The sequence below is a fragment of the Hoplias malabaricus genome, chromosome 2 (assembly GCF_029633855.1).
Source record: "Hoplias malabaricus isolate fHopMal1 chromosome 2, fHopMal1.hap1, whole genome shotgun sequence".
Taxonomy (NCBI): domain Eukaryota; kingdom Metazoa; phylum Chordata; class Actinopteri; order Characiformes; family Erythrinidae; genus Hoplias; species Hoplias malabaricus.
Genome location: NC_089801.1, coordinates 70,847,331 through 70,867,663, shown reverse-complemented (window position 1 = coordinate 70,867,663; position 20,333 = coordinate 70,847,331). Strand labels below are relative to the sequence as shown.

The 20,333-nt window shown below is 42.2% G+C and overlaps 1 protein-coding gene across 1 annotated transcript; it reads right to left on the bottom strand.

The window, feature by feature from the left end:
- Positions 1–1,095: 1,095 nt before the first annotated feature.
- Positions 1,096–6,120, bottom strand: LOC136677991 (uncharacterized). Its single transcript, XM_066655734.1, is given in 8 exon segments — positions 1,096–1,344; positions 1,435–1,544; positions 1,902–2,019; positions 3,496–3,799; positions 3,838–4,258; positions 4,261–4,401; positions 4,404–5,261; positions 6,030–6,120. Coding segments are annotated over 8 exon segments (2,292 nt in total).
- Between the last annotated feature and the right edge of the window lie 14,213 nt (positions 6,121–20,333).

Below are 20,333 nucleotides of genomic sequence, written 5' to 3'. Positions count from 1 at the left end.
TTGAAATCTCCCATGATGATTTTTCCTCCTGGATGTTGGTCAACATATTTGATCAAATCCACAAGCTTCTGGCAGAATACAGTGATATTGTAGGATGGGCTGTCTTTATAAAACTATTGCTGTGATATTGAGAAATGCACCGCTTATCCGGGTTGCGGGGGAAGCAGTCGGAGCAAAGAAACCCAGACCGAGGTCCGGGGGTATAACGAGGCGTTTCCAGGCCAGTCAAGACATGTAGTCTCTCCAGCGTGTTCTTGGTCTCCCCCGGGGCCTCCTCCCCGTTGAACATGCCCGGAACACCTCACCAGGAAGGCGTCCAGGAGGCATCCGGACCAGATGCCCAAACCACCTCAACTGGCTCCTCTCGACGTGGAGGAGCAGCGGCTCCACTCCGAGTCTCTCCCGGATGTCCGAGCTCCTAACCCTGTCTCTAAGGGAGAGTCCAGACACCCTCCGGAGAAAACTCATTTCAGCCGCTTGTACCCATGATCTCGTTCTTTCGGTCACTACCCAAAGCTCGTGACCATAGGTGAGGGTTGGGACGCTTTGCTTTTCTGCTCAGCTCTCTCTTTACCACAACGGACCGGTACAGAGCCCGCATTACTGCTGACGCTGCACCGATCCGCCTGTCAATCTCACGCTCCATCTTTCCCTCACTCGTGAACAAGACCCCGAGGTATTTAAAATCCTCCACTTGAGGCAGGATCTCACTTCCAACCTGGGGAGAGCACTCCACTCTTTTCCGACTGAGTACCATGGACTCGGACTTGGAGGTGCTGATCCTCATCCCTATCGCTTCACACTCGGCTGCAAACTGGTCCCGCAAGAGCTGGAGGTCCCGGCTCGATGAAGCCAACAATACCACATCATCCGCAAAAAGCAGACATGGAATCCTGAGACTACCAAACCGGACACCCTCCGCCACTTGGCTACGCCGAGAAATTCTGTCCATAAAATTATGAACAGAACCGGTGACAACGGGCAGCCCGTGGAAACCAGTCAGACTGCCCCCCCCCCCCCCCCAGGAACTCTGCTTCCTCGGCGGAAGACGTGCTTGTGGGATTGAGAAGATCCTCAAAGTATTCCTTCCACCACCTAATTACGTCCCCAGTCGAGGTCAACAGTTCCCCACCCCCACCATATACAGTGTTGGTGGAAAACCGTTTTCCCCTCCTGAGTTGCCTGATGGTTTGTCAGAAACTTCTCGGAGCTGGCTGACAAGTCGTTTTCCACGTTCTCACCGAACTCCTCCCACACCCGAGCTCCCCGGTACCTGTCGGCTGCCTCCGGAGTCCCCCGAGCCAACCTGGCTCGATAGGACTCTTTCTTCAGCTTGACAGCCCCCTCACCCAGGGTGTCCACCACCACGTGCGGGGATTGCCACCCCGACAGGCACTGAATCTTGCAGCCACAGCTCCGTTCAGCCGCCTCAACAATGGAGGTCCGGAACATGGCCCACTCGGACTCAATGTCACCAACCTCCCCTGGGATGCAGTCGAAGTTCTGCCGGATGTGGGAGTTGAAGATCTTTCGGACAGGTTCCTCTGCCAAACGTTCCCAGCAAACCCTCAGTACGCGTTTGGGCCTGCCAAGTCTGTCCGGCATCCTCCCCCGCCATCTGATCCAACTCACCACAAGGTGATCAGTTGACAGCTCAGCGCCTCTCTTCACCCGAGTGTATAGAACATATGGCCACAGGTCCGATGATACGACTATAAAGTCGATCATCGAAACGCGGCCTAGGGTATCCTGATGCCAGGTGTACTTTTGGACACCCTTATGCTCGAACATGGTGTTCGTAATGGACAAACTGTGACGAGCACAGAAATCCAATAACTGAACACCACTCGGGTTCACATCAGTGGGGCCGTTCCTCCTAATCACGCTCCTCCAGGTCTCACTGTCATTACACACGTGAGCGTTGAAGTCCCCCAGCAGAACAATGGAGTTCCCAGAGTGATCGTTCTCCAGCACCCCCTCTAGGGTCCCCAAGAAGGCATGGTACTCTGAACTGCTGTTCTGTGCATAAGCACAAACAACAGTCAGAGCCCTTTCCCCAACCCGAAGGCGCAGGGAAATTACCCTCTCGTCCACTGGGGTAAACCCCAAAGTACAGGTGCTAAGCCAAGGGGCTATGAGTAAGCCCACTCCTGCCTTACGCCTCTCACCCTGGGCAACTCCAGAGTCAAAGAGCATCCAGCCCCTCTCAAGGAGATTGGTTCCAGAGCCCATACTGTGTGTCGAGGTGAGCCCAAGTATATCTAGCCGGTACCTCTCAGGCTCTTTTCTCCCCAGAGAGATTACGTTCCAAAAGCCAGTTTCAGTAACCGAGGATCAGAACGCCAGGGCCCCCGAACACAGCTGCCTTGTCTTTATGGCTCACTCTTTGTCTGGCCCATAACCTAGGACCAATTTGCCTTAGGAGACCCTACCAGGGGCTATTGCCCCAGACAACATAGCCCCTAGGCTCACGCAGGCACGCAAACCCCTCCACCATGTTAAGGTGGTGATCCAAGGAGGAGGAGAAATGAATACATTCTATATTTACACATGGTAGGTCAAGAATACTACAACTGACATGAGCTTAATAAAATAAGCCTACACCTCCACGTTCCTGCTGTTTCAGTTCAGCAGACATTGTCACTTGAGTCATATACAAGACATCTTGGTTTGCCATGGAACACAAATCCAGTTATTTGTACATTAGCTATACAAAGGTTAGATGTTACCCAGGTCTCTGTCAAACAAATGATATCGGCATCCATATCTTCTGTGTTGTTTTAGCTCTTCCATGTGACATATTAGTCCTTGAACATTGTGTAGAAGAATCTTGCATGTTGGTAGTTCAGCTGGTACTGCTTCTGTGAAAGGTTGAATAAATGGAGGCATAGATTTCATGAAAGTCTCTATCTTCTTTTGCATATATAGCACTATCTTTAAAGTTTTCTATTGTAAGGCCTTCCCGTGAAGTGACACGACTTAAGGCAACATAAGCTTATCCTGCTGCGAAGATTCTTTCTAATGATACAACAGCCTTCTCCCCTGTTAGACCTTGTACTTTGTGCACAGTGCAAGCCCAAGCTAACTTCAGAGGGAACTGATGGCATATACAACCACTCTTTGTTACTCTGTCTTCTTCTGGTACAATAGGAGTTGCTCTTTGCAGGTGAGGTAAGTTTGGTTGTTTTGCCAGCTCTTTAATTGTCAAATGTCACATATTTTGGATGGAAAGTTGTCAATGTGAAAACACACTTCATTCAATATACCAAATGCTTCATTAACAAGCCCATCTGAAATGTCAATATTTTTAAGCAACATGACCCTTGCATTGATACCTATATGAAGGGATTAAGCGAGACATGTGTTATGAACTTTGACATGTCCACTTTTTTGTTTTAAGTGACCCATTTTAGCATCCCTCTCATAGTCCTGGGCAGAAATGACAATGGTGTTTGAACATATCTTGCATAGCATATGTCTATTGTGTTTATCAACTTCATCATTGGTTGCATAAATATGAAGCTCAGTATGAGGCAAAAAGAGTTGGAAAATACTCTATTTCTCTGGGTTTTTAGTAGGGGACAAACATTCGTATCGAATCACAGCAGAATCTGTGCGTGATTTTTTCTTTATAAATCCTAATCCTTTGTGAATCTGTATGCTGTCAGTGGATGACCTTTCAGATTTTCCCACAATTCTGTACTCAGATGCAAACCTTGCAAGACACATTTTTTGAAATGCTTTTGTTCTTGGTCTCCCTCTGTATCTGTCATTGATATTGTACATCCAGATGTTCTGTCTTCACCACCACATTCTGATTTACTTATGAATACTTACTGAATATTTATGATATTCAGTGGTAGACTCATTCCAACTATGTCATCTCTGGTTGGGACAAATTGTTCTTTGCGAGACCCTTCTTTTAGTTTCATATTAGTAAGGCGATAGACACTTTCCTGAGCTGAAACCTCTTGATTATGCAGGAAAACACTGCCAAGTTTTCGTACTGCTTGTTTTGCATTAAGATTGCCTTGTTCTGAAGCCTCTTTCTGCGCATGTCCCAGTACAAGTCCCACCTCTCTCTCTGCTTTAGATATGTAGGATATGATATAGACAATACATGAATATGCATCAACTACATACTGTATGTCCATATTTGATAAATTCTCTTCGTCTTGATTCTGACCATCATTTTTACATCTAGTGATAAATGTTCTTTTACTTGGTGGACGTGGAAAATTGAATCTGCATGTAGTCCCTTTTTGCAGGTTTTAGAATGTCTTTTACTATGCAGTTGAACACTGGATACAATTTCATGCATTTCTTTGTCACTTTCTGGTGGCATTCCACATGTCACAAACTGACCAATGAATGCTGTAACCTTGTCATCATCATCTTTGCCAACTGTGGAGCATTATCCACCCAGAACAAACAGTGTGTGTGAGGAGACCCACGAGCTTGGAACTCAACCCTGAAGAAATAATCAATTTTCTTGCCAATAGGCTGTGATTCAGACATGATCACATCTTTTAGAAAGCAGTGGGATCTATGGTCAAACATTCTGGCCACTGTTACTGGATTAGTCTTTAACAGAGCACATCTTTCAGACCAGTTAAGATCCTCATCTGGATTTTCTATACCCTCCTGTTTCAATATTGTTTGCATTAGTTCTGGCCATTGCAGATCAGCTGATGAAAAGTAGCAAAACCATATTGGAATGCCCAACTGTTGTACCATAGCAAGCAAGTCTTTCTGAACACCTTGGCAAAATACAGATGTGCCTCTTATTGGTTTCAGAAATTTTTAGCCCTCATCAAAATTCAAAATGTTTTTAAGTAACTCTTTACTTGTTAACATGTCTGAGGTAATGTTTATGTTGCGTGTGTCATGTCCTTTCCTTATAGCAATTGAAACAACCTGGTTTAGTTCTGACAAATACTGTGCATAAAAGATAGTCAAGGTTTCTTGCAAAACGTACATCTGCATTCTTGCAGTATTCTTGCCTTTAAATATTTACAGTTTTTCTGGCCTGTTATCATGAAATGTGCCTATACATTGTGGAAAAAGTACTGGAAAACATTAAGCTTCATTTAAATGATCAGTTAGAAGCCTCACTGGGTTGTTCCCCTCTCCTGGAGCAAGACAAATATCATCAAAGTGCTGGTCTATGATCTCCTGTGCCAAATCATCAGGTTGTAGGCAGGAATCCATAAACCTTCCATGCTGCTGTCGATCATGCAGAGTTTCATCAATGTTCTGTTCTTCAGAATTGTCAGTATTAGTTTCATTTACATGTATGTCACATGCATCATCAAGTACGTCTGATATTTCATCAGCTTTACTCAGTGGATGTATCCACTCATTGTTAAACTGCACATCAGTGTAGTACTTATGATTAAGATACTGCAATGCGTTTTGTATTTTTTCTGGATTAACAAACTCGTATTCATTTTGACCTTTGTAAGTTAATTTTCTTTTCAGTTTGATGCGAATCATAAGATTATGGTTTTCTGATCTTGGTAAAACATCTGATACATGTGAAATGTTAGATGGTACACAGGTGACAGGTCCATGAACACCACCATTTTGTCCTCCTTTTGGTAAGGAGACAATTCTCAAATGGAATATGCATGCCAATGAGATGCTGTTCCAGTGAATTTAAATTCTCCAGCTCATTTAATTTCTTTTTTCTTTTTCTGTATTTCTTCTATCTATAGTCATTTTTATAGTCACATTAGCATAACAGCTGTTTGTCTTATACCTGTCAATATTCCTTTGACTTTTATTTTGTTCTGTGCACTTCATCTTCATGGTATAGTCTAAACCTTCTGTCTCTTAGCTGCTTGGTATAATTCGTCTGTGTGATATGCTTAAACTCTTCAGTTTCTTAGTTGCTTGATATACTTTGTGTGGTATGATACAAAACTCTTGCTTTTTTCCTCTTTATAGTGCACATTTGATCTGTACTCATCAGCTCTCTTTTTTCACACCGTTTCTGTAAACTTCATCTTGATGGTACCGTTTCGTACTTTTGTGTACTTTTTCTGCTTTGAAGCATTCATTGGTTTCATAATCTCTTCTTTTGTTCACATTGGCGATGACCACATGCAGGTTTACCATCATTGTACCTGAAGCTAACTGAACACAAGCCAGAACAAACCCCTAAAGAATTCACAAGTTACCACCTCATAATGTGACTCATTTGAATGTTTAACATAAATCCCTGTTTTCAGAGTTGAGTTTTTCCTGTCAGGATGACTCATTTGAATGTTTAACATAAATCCCTGTTTTCAGAGTTGAGTTTTTCCTGTCAGGATGGTTTGTTGAATACTTCAACCATTTCTGTGTGTATGTATAAATATCCACAAGCAGCAAATCAGCAGCAGCTTGAATTTCAACTTCAGTAGCCCAGGTACCAATGTACTTCATGCGTGATTTAGAAACATATTCAGCAACAGAGGAGTAGCCCTCTCTTAGACATGTCACATAGTTGTTGTCATTGCTTTGGATTTGTTTAATAATAGCACTTCTGATTTTTCTATGTTCATTTTCACTCCCACTAAACGGTAAAAGCCAATGCTCTAAAAGTTATAGTTATAGTTTATAGTTTTGTTCAATGTATACAATGCCTAATTTCAAGCAAAAGTTATTTTGGCTGTACTGTAATGGGCCTGAACTCATAGAATTCAGAATGTGTTTCCCTAATGAACACAGCATCATCTTGACTGATAACATTGCTTTGACCAGTACAGTCATCATACGCATTGTTTGTTTTTGCTGGCTGTAGATCATGTTTTACACGTGATATACACTGTAAGGTTCCTCTCTGCTCTCCAGCTATAGGCAATTCGGTGTCCTTCTGATTTGTGCTTTGCCCAGTCAGATTTGCTACAACACCAGTGATTTCAAATGGTGCTCCAAGTGCATCTAAAGATAGGGCTAATATTGATATGTGTTTCAGCAATGATTCAATACTATTATAGTAAGCTATTAAGCTTCTACCTAAATGTTTGACTTTTGCTCCATTACTGCTTCATGAATGTGAGTCTTTAACAATGTACCATGATCTCTGCTTGAGGATATCACATATCTTTAACTGTAAACAGACATGCAGTAAACTGAAAGAACACTTTTCTCAATGCTTCTTCCTGAGACATTAGCAGGTTCTGCAAATCTCCATATTCACTGACACCATACAACCCTTTAAACATTTTGTCACTGTAGTTTATTGAAAACTTTTGATCACAACACATTCTGTGGGCAAATCTCTAACAAAAAGAAAGCCTGAAGGGTCATGAATTTGACCTGCATCTCTAATCCTACTATACAGCTTGTCACCATTCTGCAGAATGTTGTCCAGATCTCCTGTTGTCCAAGTCGCACTTCATTTTAGACATCATTTCGGCTGTAATACTGTTAGCAGCACATTGTTTACCAGCATTTATGCTAAACTGTGGGTGCCCTTGATGGAATGAGCCTCTCACATTAGGTGCTTTTGGAACTTCAGTACACATGTTTGTAATGTCACTTGTATGGTAAGATGTATGACAAATTGATACAGCTGGGTAATGACAAGCCAGACGGGCAGGTTTATGACATGCCACACACGAAAGTTTATGATCATTCTGCCCCACGATGAGGGCAGAATGAGAACGTGAGGGGATCTCACAATGTGCCTTTTGTGACAGAGATAGCACAACACCTGGTTTATGACAAGCCACACAGGCAGGTTTATGATCATTCTGCCCCACGATGAGGACAGAATGGGAACATGCTTTTTTTGAAAGAGGTAGCACAACCTCTGGAGTCTGGCAACATGATGCCCTGCTCTCAACACCATCAGACAGCACCTACAAAAAAAGACACATTCAATAAACTCATTTGTGTATAAACTTACCAAGACTCAAAACAGAACATATGTTTTATGAATCATTGCAATCGACATACTGAGAAAATGGGCTTATATCCATCAAAAGGTCATTAAGGTTTGGCACTGTGGTGTATCATTATTTATATATATATATATATATATATACACACACACACACACACACACACACAACAGGCACTTGTTTTAAATTGGTTAAATGACTCTTATTTTTAAATATAATAATGTTATTATTCTAAAATCCAACTTTTCTAAATTACTACTGTTGAATGCTTGAGTAAGGTCCTTAATCCTGTACAGAAAAAGGAACTGGAGTGCAGACACTAAGGCAGAAACTCAAATTCCAGTGGATCTACGCATGTGGCAGCCAGACTTGTGTTACAGGCCAGTGTGACGGTCACGCCCTCGTCCTGTCATGTCTGTTTTCCCTGCCTTGTGCTCTCTATATACATGTCTCCGCCCATGTCACGCCTTTCTTCCCCCTCGTTATGTCTCAGGTGCGTCTCGTCTGTGTTATGTATTTAAGTCCCCTTGTCTGTCATTAGTTTCATTCACCCTAGTCATGTTGTTTTGCTTCCATTGTCATGTTGCTCAGTCCAGTCTGTCTGTTTCCTTCCGTGTCTCTCATTGTCTGTCTATACCGTTCAGTCTGTTTAGCTCTCCGTGTTCAGGTTTAGATCTCTGTTTAGCTCCGTGTCAAGGTTAGTTTGCTTAGCTTTCTCTGTCTGTTTATTCATCTCAGTCCAGGTTTGTCTGTATCTGTTTAGTTCACTCCATGTATCTGCTTCGATATATTCTTTTGAAAATAAAGTTTGTGTTTTAGCGTGTGCATCCTCCGTGAATCCTGACAGTGACCACCATAGGGCAGGCAAAAAAAAAATACTGGGTAATACATTTGTGGCTCCCCCTGAAAAATTATCTTAATAAAAGTTACTTCATAGCATCAACATTTTTCTATGTCTCATGTATTGCATGCGCATGTATATTTTATCACTTATTAAAATAATTTAATTAAAAACACTGGAGCTGGACAGACTAACTGACTGCTTAGATAACACACTTCGATCAACTTTAGATAGTGTAGCACCACTTAAGCATAAAAAGCTACGACAGAAAAAACTCACTCCCTGGTATAATGAAGAAACACTCACCTTAAAACAAACCGTAAGAAAATTAGAGCGGAAATGCGGTCGACTAAACTGGAACTATTTCACTGTGCCTGGAAAGACAGCCTTATCGAATATAGAAGGGCGCTTGTCAATGCACGTTCAGCACATCTGTCCTCACTGATTGAAAATAATAAAGACAATCCTAGAGCACTCTAATGTAATCTCTAAACTTACAATCGGGCAGCTACTGATCCACAGATCCCAGCCATTCTCACCAGCAATGCTTTTATGGACTTTAACAATAAGACTGAAAATATTAGACAAACAATAAATACCGGATTACTAAACCCAGCCTGTCTGTCATCTGGTGTAGATGATATAGAACAAAACATAGAAGAAAGACTAGAGGACTTTGACCCACTACCACAGCTAGAATGAGAGAAAATCATCTACTTGTCAAATTGTACGACCTGCACACTTGATGCAATACCAACAAAACTATTTAAAGTAGTATTACCAGGCATAATCAATCCCCTTTTAATCCCCAGTCTCACTGGACTGTACAGGACTGTCAAAAGTACATCTCATAGCTTTAGAAAATTTCTGACGTGGCACAGTCGGGTGAATTAGCCTCCCAAAGGGCTGTATCCAAAAAAAATCCAAAAGCAAATAGATTAACTTAAATACATATTGGGGCTTGTGACTACCAGGGAACCAAAAGAGGAGGGTAACAGATGTAAAAGAAGAGAGAATAGTTTTTTTTTTTATTATTTAGAAAAAGTACAGGAGAAAGCAAATCAGCGAGACAGAATCTGAACAGGAAAATGCTCTCCAGACTCCTGGAGGATAGAAAGAAAAGGGCTTGTGAGTAGAATTAACTCCAAGGGTTGAAAATACAAAAGAAGATCAAAAGACTCCTTTTGGAGCGAAATACCAAATTACCAGCAAGGTCTGGTTTTGACAAACTCAAGACTCTGCACTAAAGACACAGACTGAATGCTTAATAAAGAGTAAGCTCCAGCTGTTGTCAATCGGGCTGATTAACACGGTTCCTGAGATGTGGTCGCCCACTGTTGGTGGGAGGCCCATGGTGCGGGCGGCCACTAACACTCTGTCCAAAATTGGTCCATAAGCCTCAAGCTATCTTGAGCTATCTAACACACAAATCAGGTACAAAATTGATCTAGCACAATGTACAAAAGTTACTCCGATCTCATTTGAAAAGGCTGGATTTCATATTTTCACACATCCCTGAAATACTCAAATCAATGTTGCTTTAATGCAAAACAATTTATATACAAATTTTCTAATTAGTGTCTGCTAATCTAAATATAGTCTACAAATTCTGGAATGGACTTCATGCATTTATGACAATGACAGTAGTTTCCTTTGTGGCCCAACCTCAGCTAGGAACTGTTCTTTTGCCATTTCAGCACAAGCTGAATCCACATGGGCACTGTGCAGCATTTAAGAAGACAAGTGCCCCCCACTCTTGTGTTTTTTAAACCATTAAAATCTGCATTAATTTATTATATATACTTCTATTTATCCTGTACATTTGCATTTTCTTAATGCCTTCAAGGTGTTTGTACACTGAGTAGCAAAACCAACACTACAAACTATACATAAACACACAAATTACTAAGCGCACAGAACATGACTATAATAATCTGACAATAATATATAGTGTTAATATGTCTACTTCACTTTTCTGCAAAGCTGAAATTAACTGTCCTTAATTGTCCTTAAAAGAAATCTAGGCCTTGAAGGCCTTATACAGTCCTTTCACACATGCACTGTATGCTATATATTTTCTGGACTTAACCCAAAGTAGCTGCATGTATGAACACAAATGTCCATATATTTTCTTAATTTGTTAATCACACAATTTAAGATTAGGAATTTCTACTCTGCTAAGGCTACATGAGCAAAGACAGAGGCTGTAGTCTCCCCATTACAACTCACTGGATGATCACAATGATTTTTTTAGCTGTAATTTTAAGCTGTAAAATAAAATTGACATATCTATAAAAAAACAAAACCATGTATTTATGAATGTAACTGTATTTGTACAAATTGCAGACTGTGAGACACAGATTGGGACGTGTTCATTTGTGAACACTGAAACATGTTTGACTTGTGTTTAATTTGTGGATTAACAGTTACACATTTGTACAGTATTTTGGGACTAATCTTTCTCCATAGTAGTCTCCATATTACAACTCACTGGATGATCCCAATGATTTTTTAGCTGTAATTTTTAAGATAAAATATAACCTTGTGTTTGTTACTTTATATACTCACTTCTGCTGGAAGTTGTGTGCATGCAGAAGCTATCCGCTGTGCAACCCTCTTCTTTGCAGCAGCTGACCGAATGGATGCTTTTGTGCGTGGCATCTGTGGACAGATTTTAAATGACAAATATCATACTGTGGGCGGCACAGTGATGCAGCAGGTAGTGTCTCAGTCACACAGCTCCAGGGACCTGGAGGTTGTGGGTTCGATTCCTGCTCCGGGTGACTGTCTGTGAGGAGTGTGGTGTGTTCTCCCCTGTGTCCGCGTGGGTTTCCTCCGGGTGCTCCGGTTTCCTCCCACAGTCCAAAAACACACATTGGTAGGGGGATTGACGACTCAAAAGTGTCCGTAGGTGTGTGTGTCTGTGTTGCCCTGTGAAGGACTGGCGCCCCCTCCAGTGTGTATTCCTGCTATGTGCCCAATGATGCCAGGTAGGCTGTGGACCCGCCGCGACCCTGAACTGGATGAGCGCTTACAGATAACAGTAACAGATTTGTTATTCTATTTCTTTGACTATTTTCTTATCCCCATTTCGCCCTGCTCTTCAATGTTTACGAACACTACATAGCATTTACTCCAAAAATGACTGTTTTCTTTCTGATCTCTTAAGCTTTTTATTCTTTACATTATCTGAAAGAACTCAGACTACACGAGAACAGAGACCCGAAGTGAACACAACACAGTCATCTTCTTTAGGGTAAAATTGAGGTACGACACTATCAAAGATGAACTAAATTTTCCTCTATGGTCAGTGGAGCTGATAACGTAGACAGATACAAAGTAGGTTTGCCTGTTATCTCTACTTAGATCACTTTATATCTACCTAGATACATAACAGGTAAAACATATTTTAAACTGTTACTAATTGCCCAGCTTGACCACGCACTGCATACTTGATATTTTACTGCACTGAATACAGTCATCTTGTAATTTTTTTTCTTACCAGGTACATTCTCATACTTTACCTCTGCTAGCCTTGCTCTTATACTAGTTACATACAAATATATATATACTGCACACTTTCTTTAGACCTCGGTATGATATCTTTTCCCTCAAACCACACAACTGCTAATGTTTTCAAAATCCCATTCAATTTCTTAATCCCAATTTACATGCTAAATAAATACTCAGTGAAAATATGTACTGCTATTCACTTCTGGATAGCCTCTTTTACGTCTTTATTCAGAGTTATACATTCCAAGGCCATCTTCCTCCAGCCAGGAGATGACATTTTCACACCTTGAAACAAAAACTATACATTCTTCAGCTCTCCCCAGAGACTGGAAAATCTCTCCTTTATTCTCCCTGGTAAAGGTGTTAAGTACTGTTACCCAGAATGCATGTCTACAAGTATAAATAAGGCCATTCCTTACAGATTTAGCTTACTCTACTACAGCATCATTACATCTACAGGCAGCAGACTGCTCCTTTTTTCTTAGACCACTCTTTTTGTAAGTACCAAAGTTGTTATTATATTTCTTCCAGGATACACTGCTAAACCTTTCGTGTTAACTGCACTGTTAAACTTAAACATAGCTCAGTTTTTTCTACGTGTAGCCAGTTTTACCCCTTGTATTTTGCATATTGTTATTGTCCTCAACATTATCTTTTTAAACTACATTTTCTTATGCTTTCCTCCCACAGTCTAAAAACACACGTTGGTAGGTGGATTGGCGACTCAAAAGTGACCGTAGGTGTGAATGTTTGAGTGTGTGTTGCCCTGTGAAGGACTGGTGCCCCCTCCAATGATTCCAGGTAGGCTCTGGACCCACCGCGACCCTAAACTGGATAAGCGGTTACAGATAATGGATGGATGGATTTTCTTATGCTTATTCTTTCTTGGCGTCTACATTCTACATTAAACTGTACAATTCCTTACAGGTTTTCTGTAATCCACCACAGCAGCATTATATGTACAGGCTGCAGACACTACTTTTTTGTAAGTACCATTGTCACGCCCTTCTCCTGTCTTGTCTGATTTCCCCACCATGTGCTCTTACACATGGCTCTGTTTGTTATTGTTCATGTCTCGGCCCTAGTCCCACCATTGTTTCTCCTCCTTGTCCATGTCTCATTTGTAATCCTGCCCCCTCATTATCTGTTTCAGGTGTCCCCTGTCTGTGTTGTATATTTAAGTTCCTTTGTGTGACTCCTTCTTTGTTGGACATTCCACCTTCGGTTGGTGCTCTCTGGTCTGTATGTCTTGTCTGTCTCTCATGCCCTCCAAGTCAGCCTTTGTATTTCTCTTGTCTCATGTCTGTCTGTGTCCAAGTTTAGTCTGTTTAGCCTTTTGTGTTTTAGTTTAGTCTGTTTAGCTGGCTATGTTCAAGTTTGGTCTTTTTAGCTTTGTCTGTTTAGTTCTCCCTGTCCAAGTGTCTATTTAGCTCTGTCTAAGATTAGTCTGTTTAGCTTTCTCGCTTTAGGTTTCTGTCTGTTTAGTTCCCTCTGTCTAGGTTTAGTCTGTGTAAGCTCTCCCTGTTTAGATCTCTGTTTAGTTCTATCTGTATAGGTTTGTCAGTCCAGTTCTCTCTCTCTGTCTAAGCCCCTCTGTCCAAGTCTTTCAATCTAGGTCTTTCTATACATCATAAATTACACAATGCCTGAATAATGTTCCTCTTAAAATGCTACTTGTACACACCTGCCCTACAAATGTTATAGTACATTTTGTACCTCATTTTCACCTTTAAATTCACAAGTTCATCTGTGTACTCACACCTTCTGTTTACATGCCTACATCTACTAGCTGTATTTGATAAATATAGTTAATTGTAGCATGTAATTAACAGTGCTTTTCTCAATCATACTATTTACAGTTCACCCCATTTTCCTGTACATATGCTAAACTTCTGTATTTCTGCTTTATCACTTTGTGCATTTAGGCTACAATTTCTCTTTTATCATGAGCAATTCATACAAAACACATTACCAATGCCTATGTTAATTCTTCCATATTCAAACACTATATAACATAACTTTTCTATTTAGGAGAGATGGCTACACTGCAAAAAAGTCACCTGGAACTACAAGGGTATATCCACCAAGTGTCTGACTTGAGAGAAGCTGGTTCCACAACAAATAAATACTTCACTGCTGTTCTTCAAGAGGCGGACCGTTCTTAACGTGTTGTGGTATTTTCACCACAAAAACAATTTATTTTTCAAAGAGCAGAAACAGACAAGTATGTATTGATTTCTATGGGTTTTCTATGCTTTTCACACATTGGTAATCATATGGTAATGCTACAATTACTACATGTACTTATTCCTTAACTACTGTCCATTATTCTTACTGATATGTATGTTACAACTGACTTTGAACCCTGTTGGGGCTTACTTTTTCCTTTATTACTGACTTGTGTATTGCTATTATAAAATGACTTTTTATACGCTGTTACATACCTGTCAATATTTTTTTACTCCAACAATACACTTTTTATTCTATAACTCTATAATTTTGCGGAACTAGTTAATCATTGTTGCTGATTCTAACACAGTACTACATCTTTTTTGTTTCTCTTCCAGGAGCCCTATTAAGGCTACAAATATCACATTACGTCCCTCCAGACAGCATCAAGGACAAACTGATAAAATAGTAAATGACAAATCTAAGCTATCCTGCCTCCGGAACCTACATTTTGCTTTTGACAACACCCCAATAGAGGACATACCATTTAAAACTCTGCAAGACATTTTGGACAACCCTATTGAATACCAAAGAGTGAGTTACTCCTCCTATGACATTTACTCCTTCATTTTACATGTATTAATTTGTATACATTTCCCTTGTTCTACTCTAATATCTAAAGTGGGCTAATATATGATATACATATCTGATGTGTATTTCTTTTCTGTTTGCTTGGACACATTTGCTATTTGTTCATTCTCACTTTGTAATTTCATTAAACACTACCACTAATGAAAATACTGCTTCTATGCAATTGCTCTATATTCTAGATCTAATTGCATTCTTATTTTCTCCTTGTATGTCAATGTTACTGTTTGTATTGCTACACCGATAGAGACAAGTAAAGAATTCACAAAATCTAGCCGAATTACACCCTTGAATAAAGTTGTTTATGCAGTAAGTGATAAAACAGCTTCTCTGCTGCTAACTGTCTGGGGTGTCCATTCTTTAGAACTTCAGAAGTGGTACGTTTACAAACATCTGTCCGTACGTATCTTCATGGGAAACCCTGGACTTTCTACGACAAGATACACTACTATTCACAAAGTTCCTCATGCTGGACCATCTGTGGAGCCTTAGAGGGAAAAACACATTAGAGGGAAAAATTTTGTTGGCAAATATAGAGATTGACCATATGTGCCCTAACCGCCATGTCCTGGAGTCTGTGAACGCTACAACAGTAATGACAAAATGTCTGTCCAGCAAGGCTTTCTGCAAAACATCAAAAATTTCTGCGGTTGCACGTGGCTCCCTCACTATAGCAGACAACGAAGGGAATCAAAGAACTTTGTACATGATTGACAATATAATTCGATCTGTGCTTAGTGGACTCAAGATTTGTGCTTCAAACTGACATGCTGACAGCTGAACTTTTAAAATGTGATAAAGCTGTTTCATTAAATGGCACCAAACTCCTATCACTATCACAGTCTAATACATGTAAATAATAAAAAAAATACTTTTAATTTACACACCATTAGAAAATGATATTTTTAGGCACCTAGTCTATTCATCTTGCATGGTCTTTATTAATTTTTTTCCCCAATATCCGCGATGTAGCGGCCATAAGCCCCCTTGAAAAAACCCATGAAGTAGCGAATCCGCGAAAGGTGAACCAAGAAGTAACGAGGGATTATTGTAGTGCTAGCAAAGACCTTAAATGGTACTATCACTACTGTAGAAACTTTATTAGTAATCCCAGACAGCGAGCATATATCGGTCCACTGGCATAAAAATGCTGGCATACTACTGACTGTAGACCACTGCTGGTCCACCATCGGAGCACTCAGATTACTGTCCTGTACAGTATCTAACTAATTTTTAATCTCTTCAAACAGATTTTAAATTCACAGAGATTTTATTCTGGAAAACAAACTAATACAAATATTACCAACAACTATGAGAGATATGAGTATAAGCCTGATAAAAAATCCATCCACCCATTATCCGCGGCTTATCCGGGTCCGATTTGCGGGGGAAGCAGTCGGAGCAAACAAAACCCAGACCTCCCTCTCCCCAGCCACCGCCTCCAGCTCCTCCGGGGGTATACCGAGGTGTTCCCAGTCCAGTCGAGACATGTAGTCTCTCCAGCGTGTTCTTGGTCTGCCCCGGGGTCTCCTCCCCATTGGTCATGCCCGGAACACCTCGCCAAGGCGTCCGGGAGACAGAAATTCTCTCCATAAAAGTTATGAACAGAACCGGTGACAACGGGCAGCTCTGACAGCGTCCAACTCCGACTGGAAACCAGTTGGACTTACTGCCAGCCATACGAACCAGACTCCTGCTCTGTTTACACAGGGACTGGATGGCTCATAGCAAAAAGCCCAGTACCCCATACTCCCCGAGCACCCCCCACAGCATAGTCCGAGGGACATGGTCGAATGCCTTCTCCAGATCCACAAAACACATGTAGACTGGTTGAGCAAATTCCCACGAACCGTCCAGGATTCTAGCGAGGGTAAAAAGCTGGTCCTGTGTTCCACAACCGGGGCAGAGTCCGCATTGTTCCTCCTGGATCCGAGGTTAAACTATCAGTCGGACTCTCTTTTCCAGTACTCCCGCATAGACCTTACCGGGGAGGCTGAGGAGTGTGATCCCCTATAGTTGGAACACACCCTCCGATCACCATTTTTAAAAAGGGGATCCACCACTCCAGTCTGCCAGTCCAGAGGCACTGCCCTTGATGTCCATGCGATGTTGCAAAGACATATCAGCCAGGACAGACCCACAGCATCCAGAACTTTGAAGAACCCGTGGCGAACTTCATCCACCCCCGGGGCCCTACCTCCAAAGAGTTTTCCTACCACCTCGGCCACCTCAGCCCCAGTGATAGACGAGCCCCCTCCCCGGGGTCCCCAAATTGTACTTCCTCTGCGGAAGACATGCTGGGAGGATTGAGAAGATCCTCGAAGTATTCTTTCCACTGCCTAATAACGTCGCCAGTCAAGGTCAATAGTTCCCCACCCCCACCATATACAGTGTTGGTGGAAAACTGCTTTCCCCTCCTGAGTCGCCTGATGGTTAGCCAGAAACTTCTCTGAGCCGACCGTAAGTCGTTTTCCATGTTCTCACAGAACTCCTCCCACACCCGAGTTTTTGCCTCAGCGAAAGCTGAAGCTGTGAGCCGCTTGGCTCCTTGGTACCTATCAGCTGCCTCCTGAGTCCCCCGAACCAACCAGGCCCGATAGGACTCTTTCTTCAGCTTGACAGCCTCCCTCACCCGGGGTGTCCACCACCGCGTGCGGGGATTGCCACCCCGACAGGCACCGACAACCTTGCAGCCACAGCTCCGTTCAGCTGCCTCAACGATGGAGGTCCGGAACATGGCCCATGTCACTGGCCTTCCACGGGGTGCAGTCGAAGCTCTGCTGGATGTGGGAGTTAAAGATATTTCTGAAAGGTTCCTCTACTAAACGTTCCCAGCAAACCCTCAGCACACATTTAGGCCTGCCAGGTCTGTCCGGCATCCTCCCCTGCCATCTGATCCAACTCACCACCAGGTGGTGATCAGTTGACAGCTCAGCACCTCTCTTCACCCAAGTGTTCAGGACATATGGCCGCAGGACCGATGATACGACTATATCAATCATCGAAATGTGGCCTAGGGTATCCTGATGCCAGGTGTACTTGTGGACACCTTTATGCTCGAACATGGTTTAGTGGAAATAGTATGCACACGTTGCGGTGGCATAAGCACTACATAGCGGAGTCAATGATAATTAATTATTATTTTATTAATAATTAATTATTTAATTCATTTTGATAAGCTCCAGATTTGGGAGTCATTAAATAATATGTAGAGTCTTTACCTGTCCAATTTTAACTTGGACAAGGAGGCCATCTTCACATTATACAGCAGAATTAACTAGAATTTATTATTATTAATGAATTATGTCATTGACCCGCCGTAGTTTTTGGCTCTGAACTAGAAGCAATTCTGTACAAGAAAAATGCACACACAAATGACCAAAGATTGTTTTTTTTTCACACAACTGGTTTATTACTAATAATTTCAAATAATGAATATTGATTATACATTCACATAATGAAATGGATTACAGTGATACATGAGGGAACAGGGATATTAATATAAGGAAATTTCTCTACGATAATTACCCTAAATTCTAGAAAGGCTATGCCTATTCCAGCAATTATTCAGCACCGAACTCCTGAGCAATGAAAGAAATGACACCTGGAGATACTGGAGACTGGAGATAGCTGGGATCATGTTGCTGACGTGCTGTGCTTTCTGCCATGGGCCTTGTAGCGTTGCAGTCGCGGGCATTCCTTTTCTCCCCATTTTTAGACCCGGCAATCCCTCCATCGTGGGGACCCCTCCGTTCTCTGTGGGGATTCTCTGTCATCGCTGATCTGCTGCCTTGTGGGAGACACGTCCCTGCCCGTCTCTCCTGGGCAGGTTTCTCCTCATCTCAGAAGGTCATTCTGAGGGTGCGCGTGGCCGTCTTCTCCCTCGCTGGTCCGGAAGCTGTTGTTATCACTTTGAAGGTCTGAGGTTTCCTTCATGCTCTGGCTGTGGCATTGAGTTAAACTACAGAACTATAGTTTCTACTAGAGATAAAATTAAAATAAAACTTCTGTTCTGTCTGGACCCTGCTTGAGGGGCCCCAGACTATTTAAGAAAGCCGTGAGAGTCTGACACCTGCAGAGGAGCCTGCAGAGTCATTTCAAAACGCGAGTCATTTTCCATGTGCAACTCCGGAGTGAAAGCGCATCCAGCCCCTCTCAAGGAGATTGGTTCCAGAGCCCATACTGTGTGTCGAGGTGAGCCCAACTATATCTAGCCGGTACCTCTCAACCTTGCGCACCAGCTCAAGCTCTTTTCCCACCAGAGAGGTTACGTTTCATGGTCCAAAAGCCAGTTTCAGTAACCAAAGGTCAGAACACCAGGGCCCCCGACCCTGGCTGCCACCCGATCCACAATGCACTAGACGGATTACTACCTCTCCCACAGGTGGTGGGCCCATGGGGAGAGTGGACCCATGTTGCTCCTTCGGGCTGAGCCCGGCCGGACCCCATGAGTGAAAGTCTGGACACCAGGCGCTCTCCAAGGAGCTCCTTCCCCAGACCTGGCTCCAGGGTGAGGCCCCCGGTAACCCTACTCCGGGCAAGGGAAGCTGTGTCCCTGTTCTTGATCTCTTCATCCATGGCTCACTCTTTGTCTGGCCCATAACCTAGGACCAATTTGCCTTGGGAGACCCTACCAGGGGCTATTGCCCCCGACAACATAGCTCCTAGGCTATGTTGTCGTGGGCAAATATCCGCGCACGGGTGCATGCAGAATTGTGGCACAAAAATAACGCCATAGTTAAGACGGGTGATTTATTTCAGACAGATGCTCTCCCTCAGTCAGAGGGAGTGGCAGATACCCCACGGCTCCTAAACAGAATATGTGCTTCTCATTGGTTATAACGTTTATTTAGCCAATCAGCAGCCAGAGTTAGCTATCTATCATTTACTGCAGCAGCAAATGGAGTCATAATCCCACTTACAAAGGGTTGTTTTACTGTGGCCCTGACAGCAATCCTAAAACACTGGGGAAAACAACAGTGCCACCTAGCAGTGGCTTGTTTGCCTGCTGGCCACAATTGTGGATCAGGCTGCATTTGTTTTTGGATCGGGTGAAATGCAAAAAGAAAGTCTCAAAATCCAAAATCCCATGAGAGGAAATGAACAAATGCATGTCATGGAAAACACGTGAGTGACTTGATCCACAAATGCAGATTCTACAATTTACAAATAAATTTTAAATTTTAGACTTTGATTTTACAAATATTTACAGTGTAAATTTAAACAAATGTATTTAATTTTGCAAAAAATATTATAGATCTATGAAAACC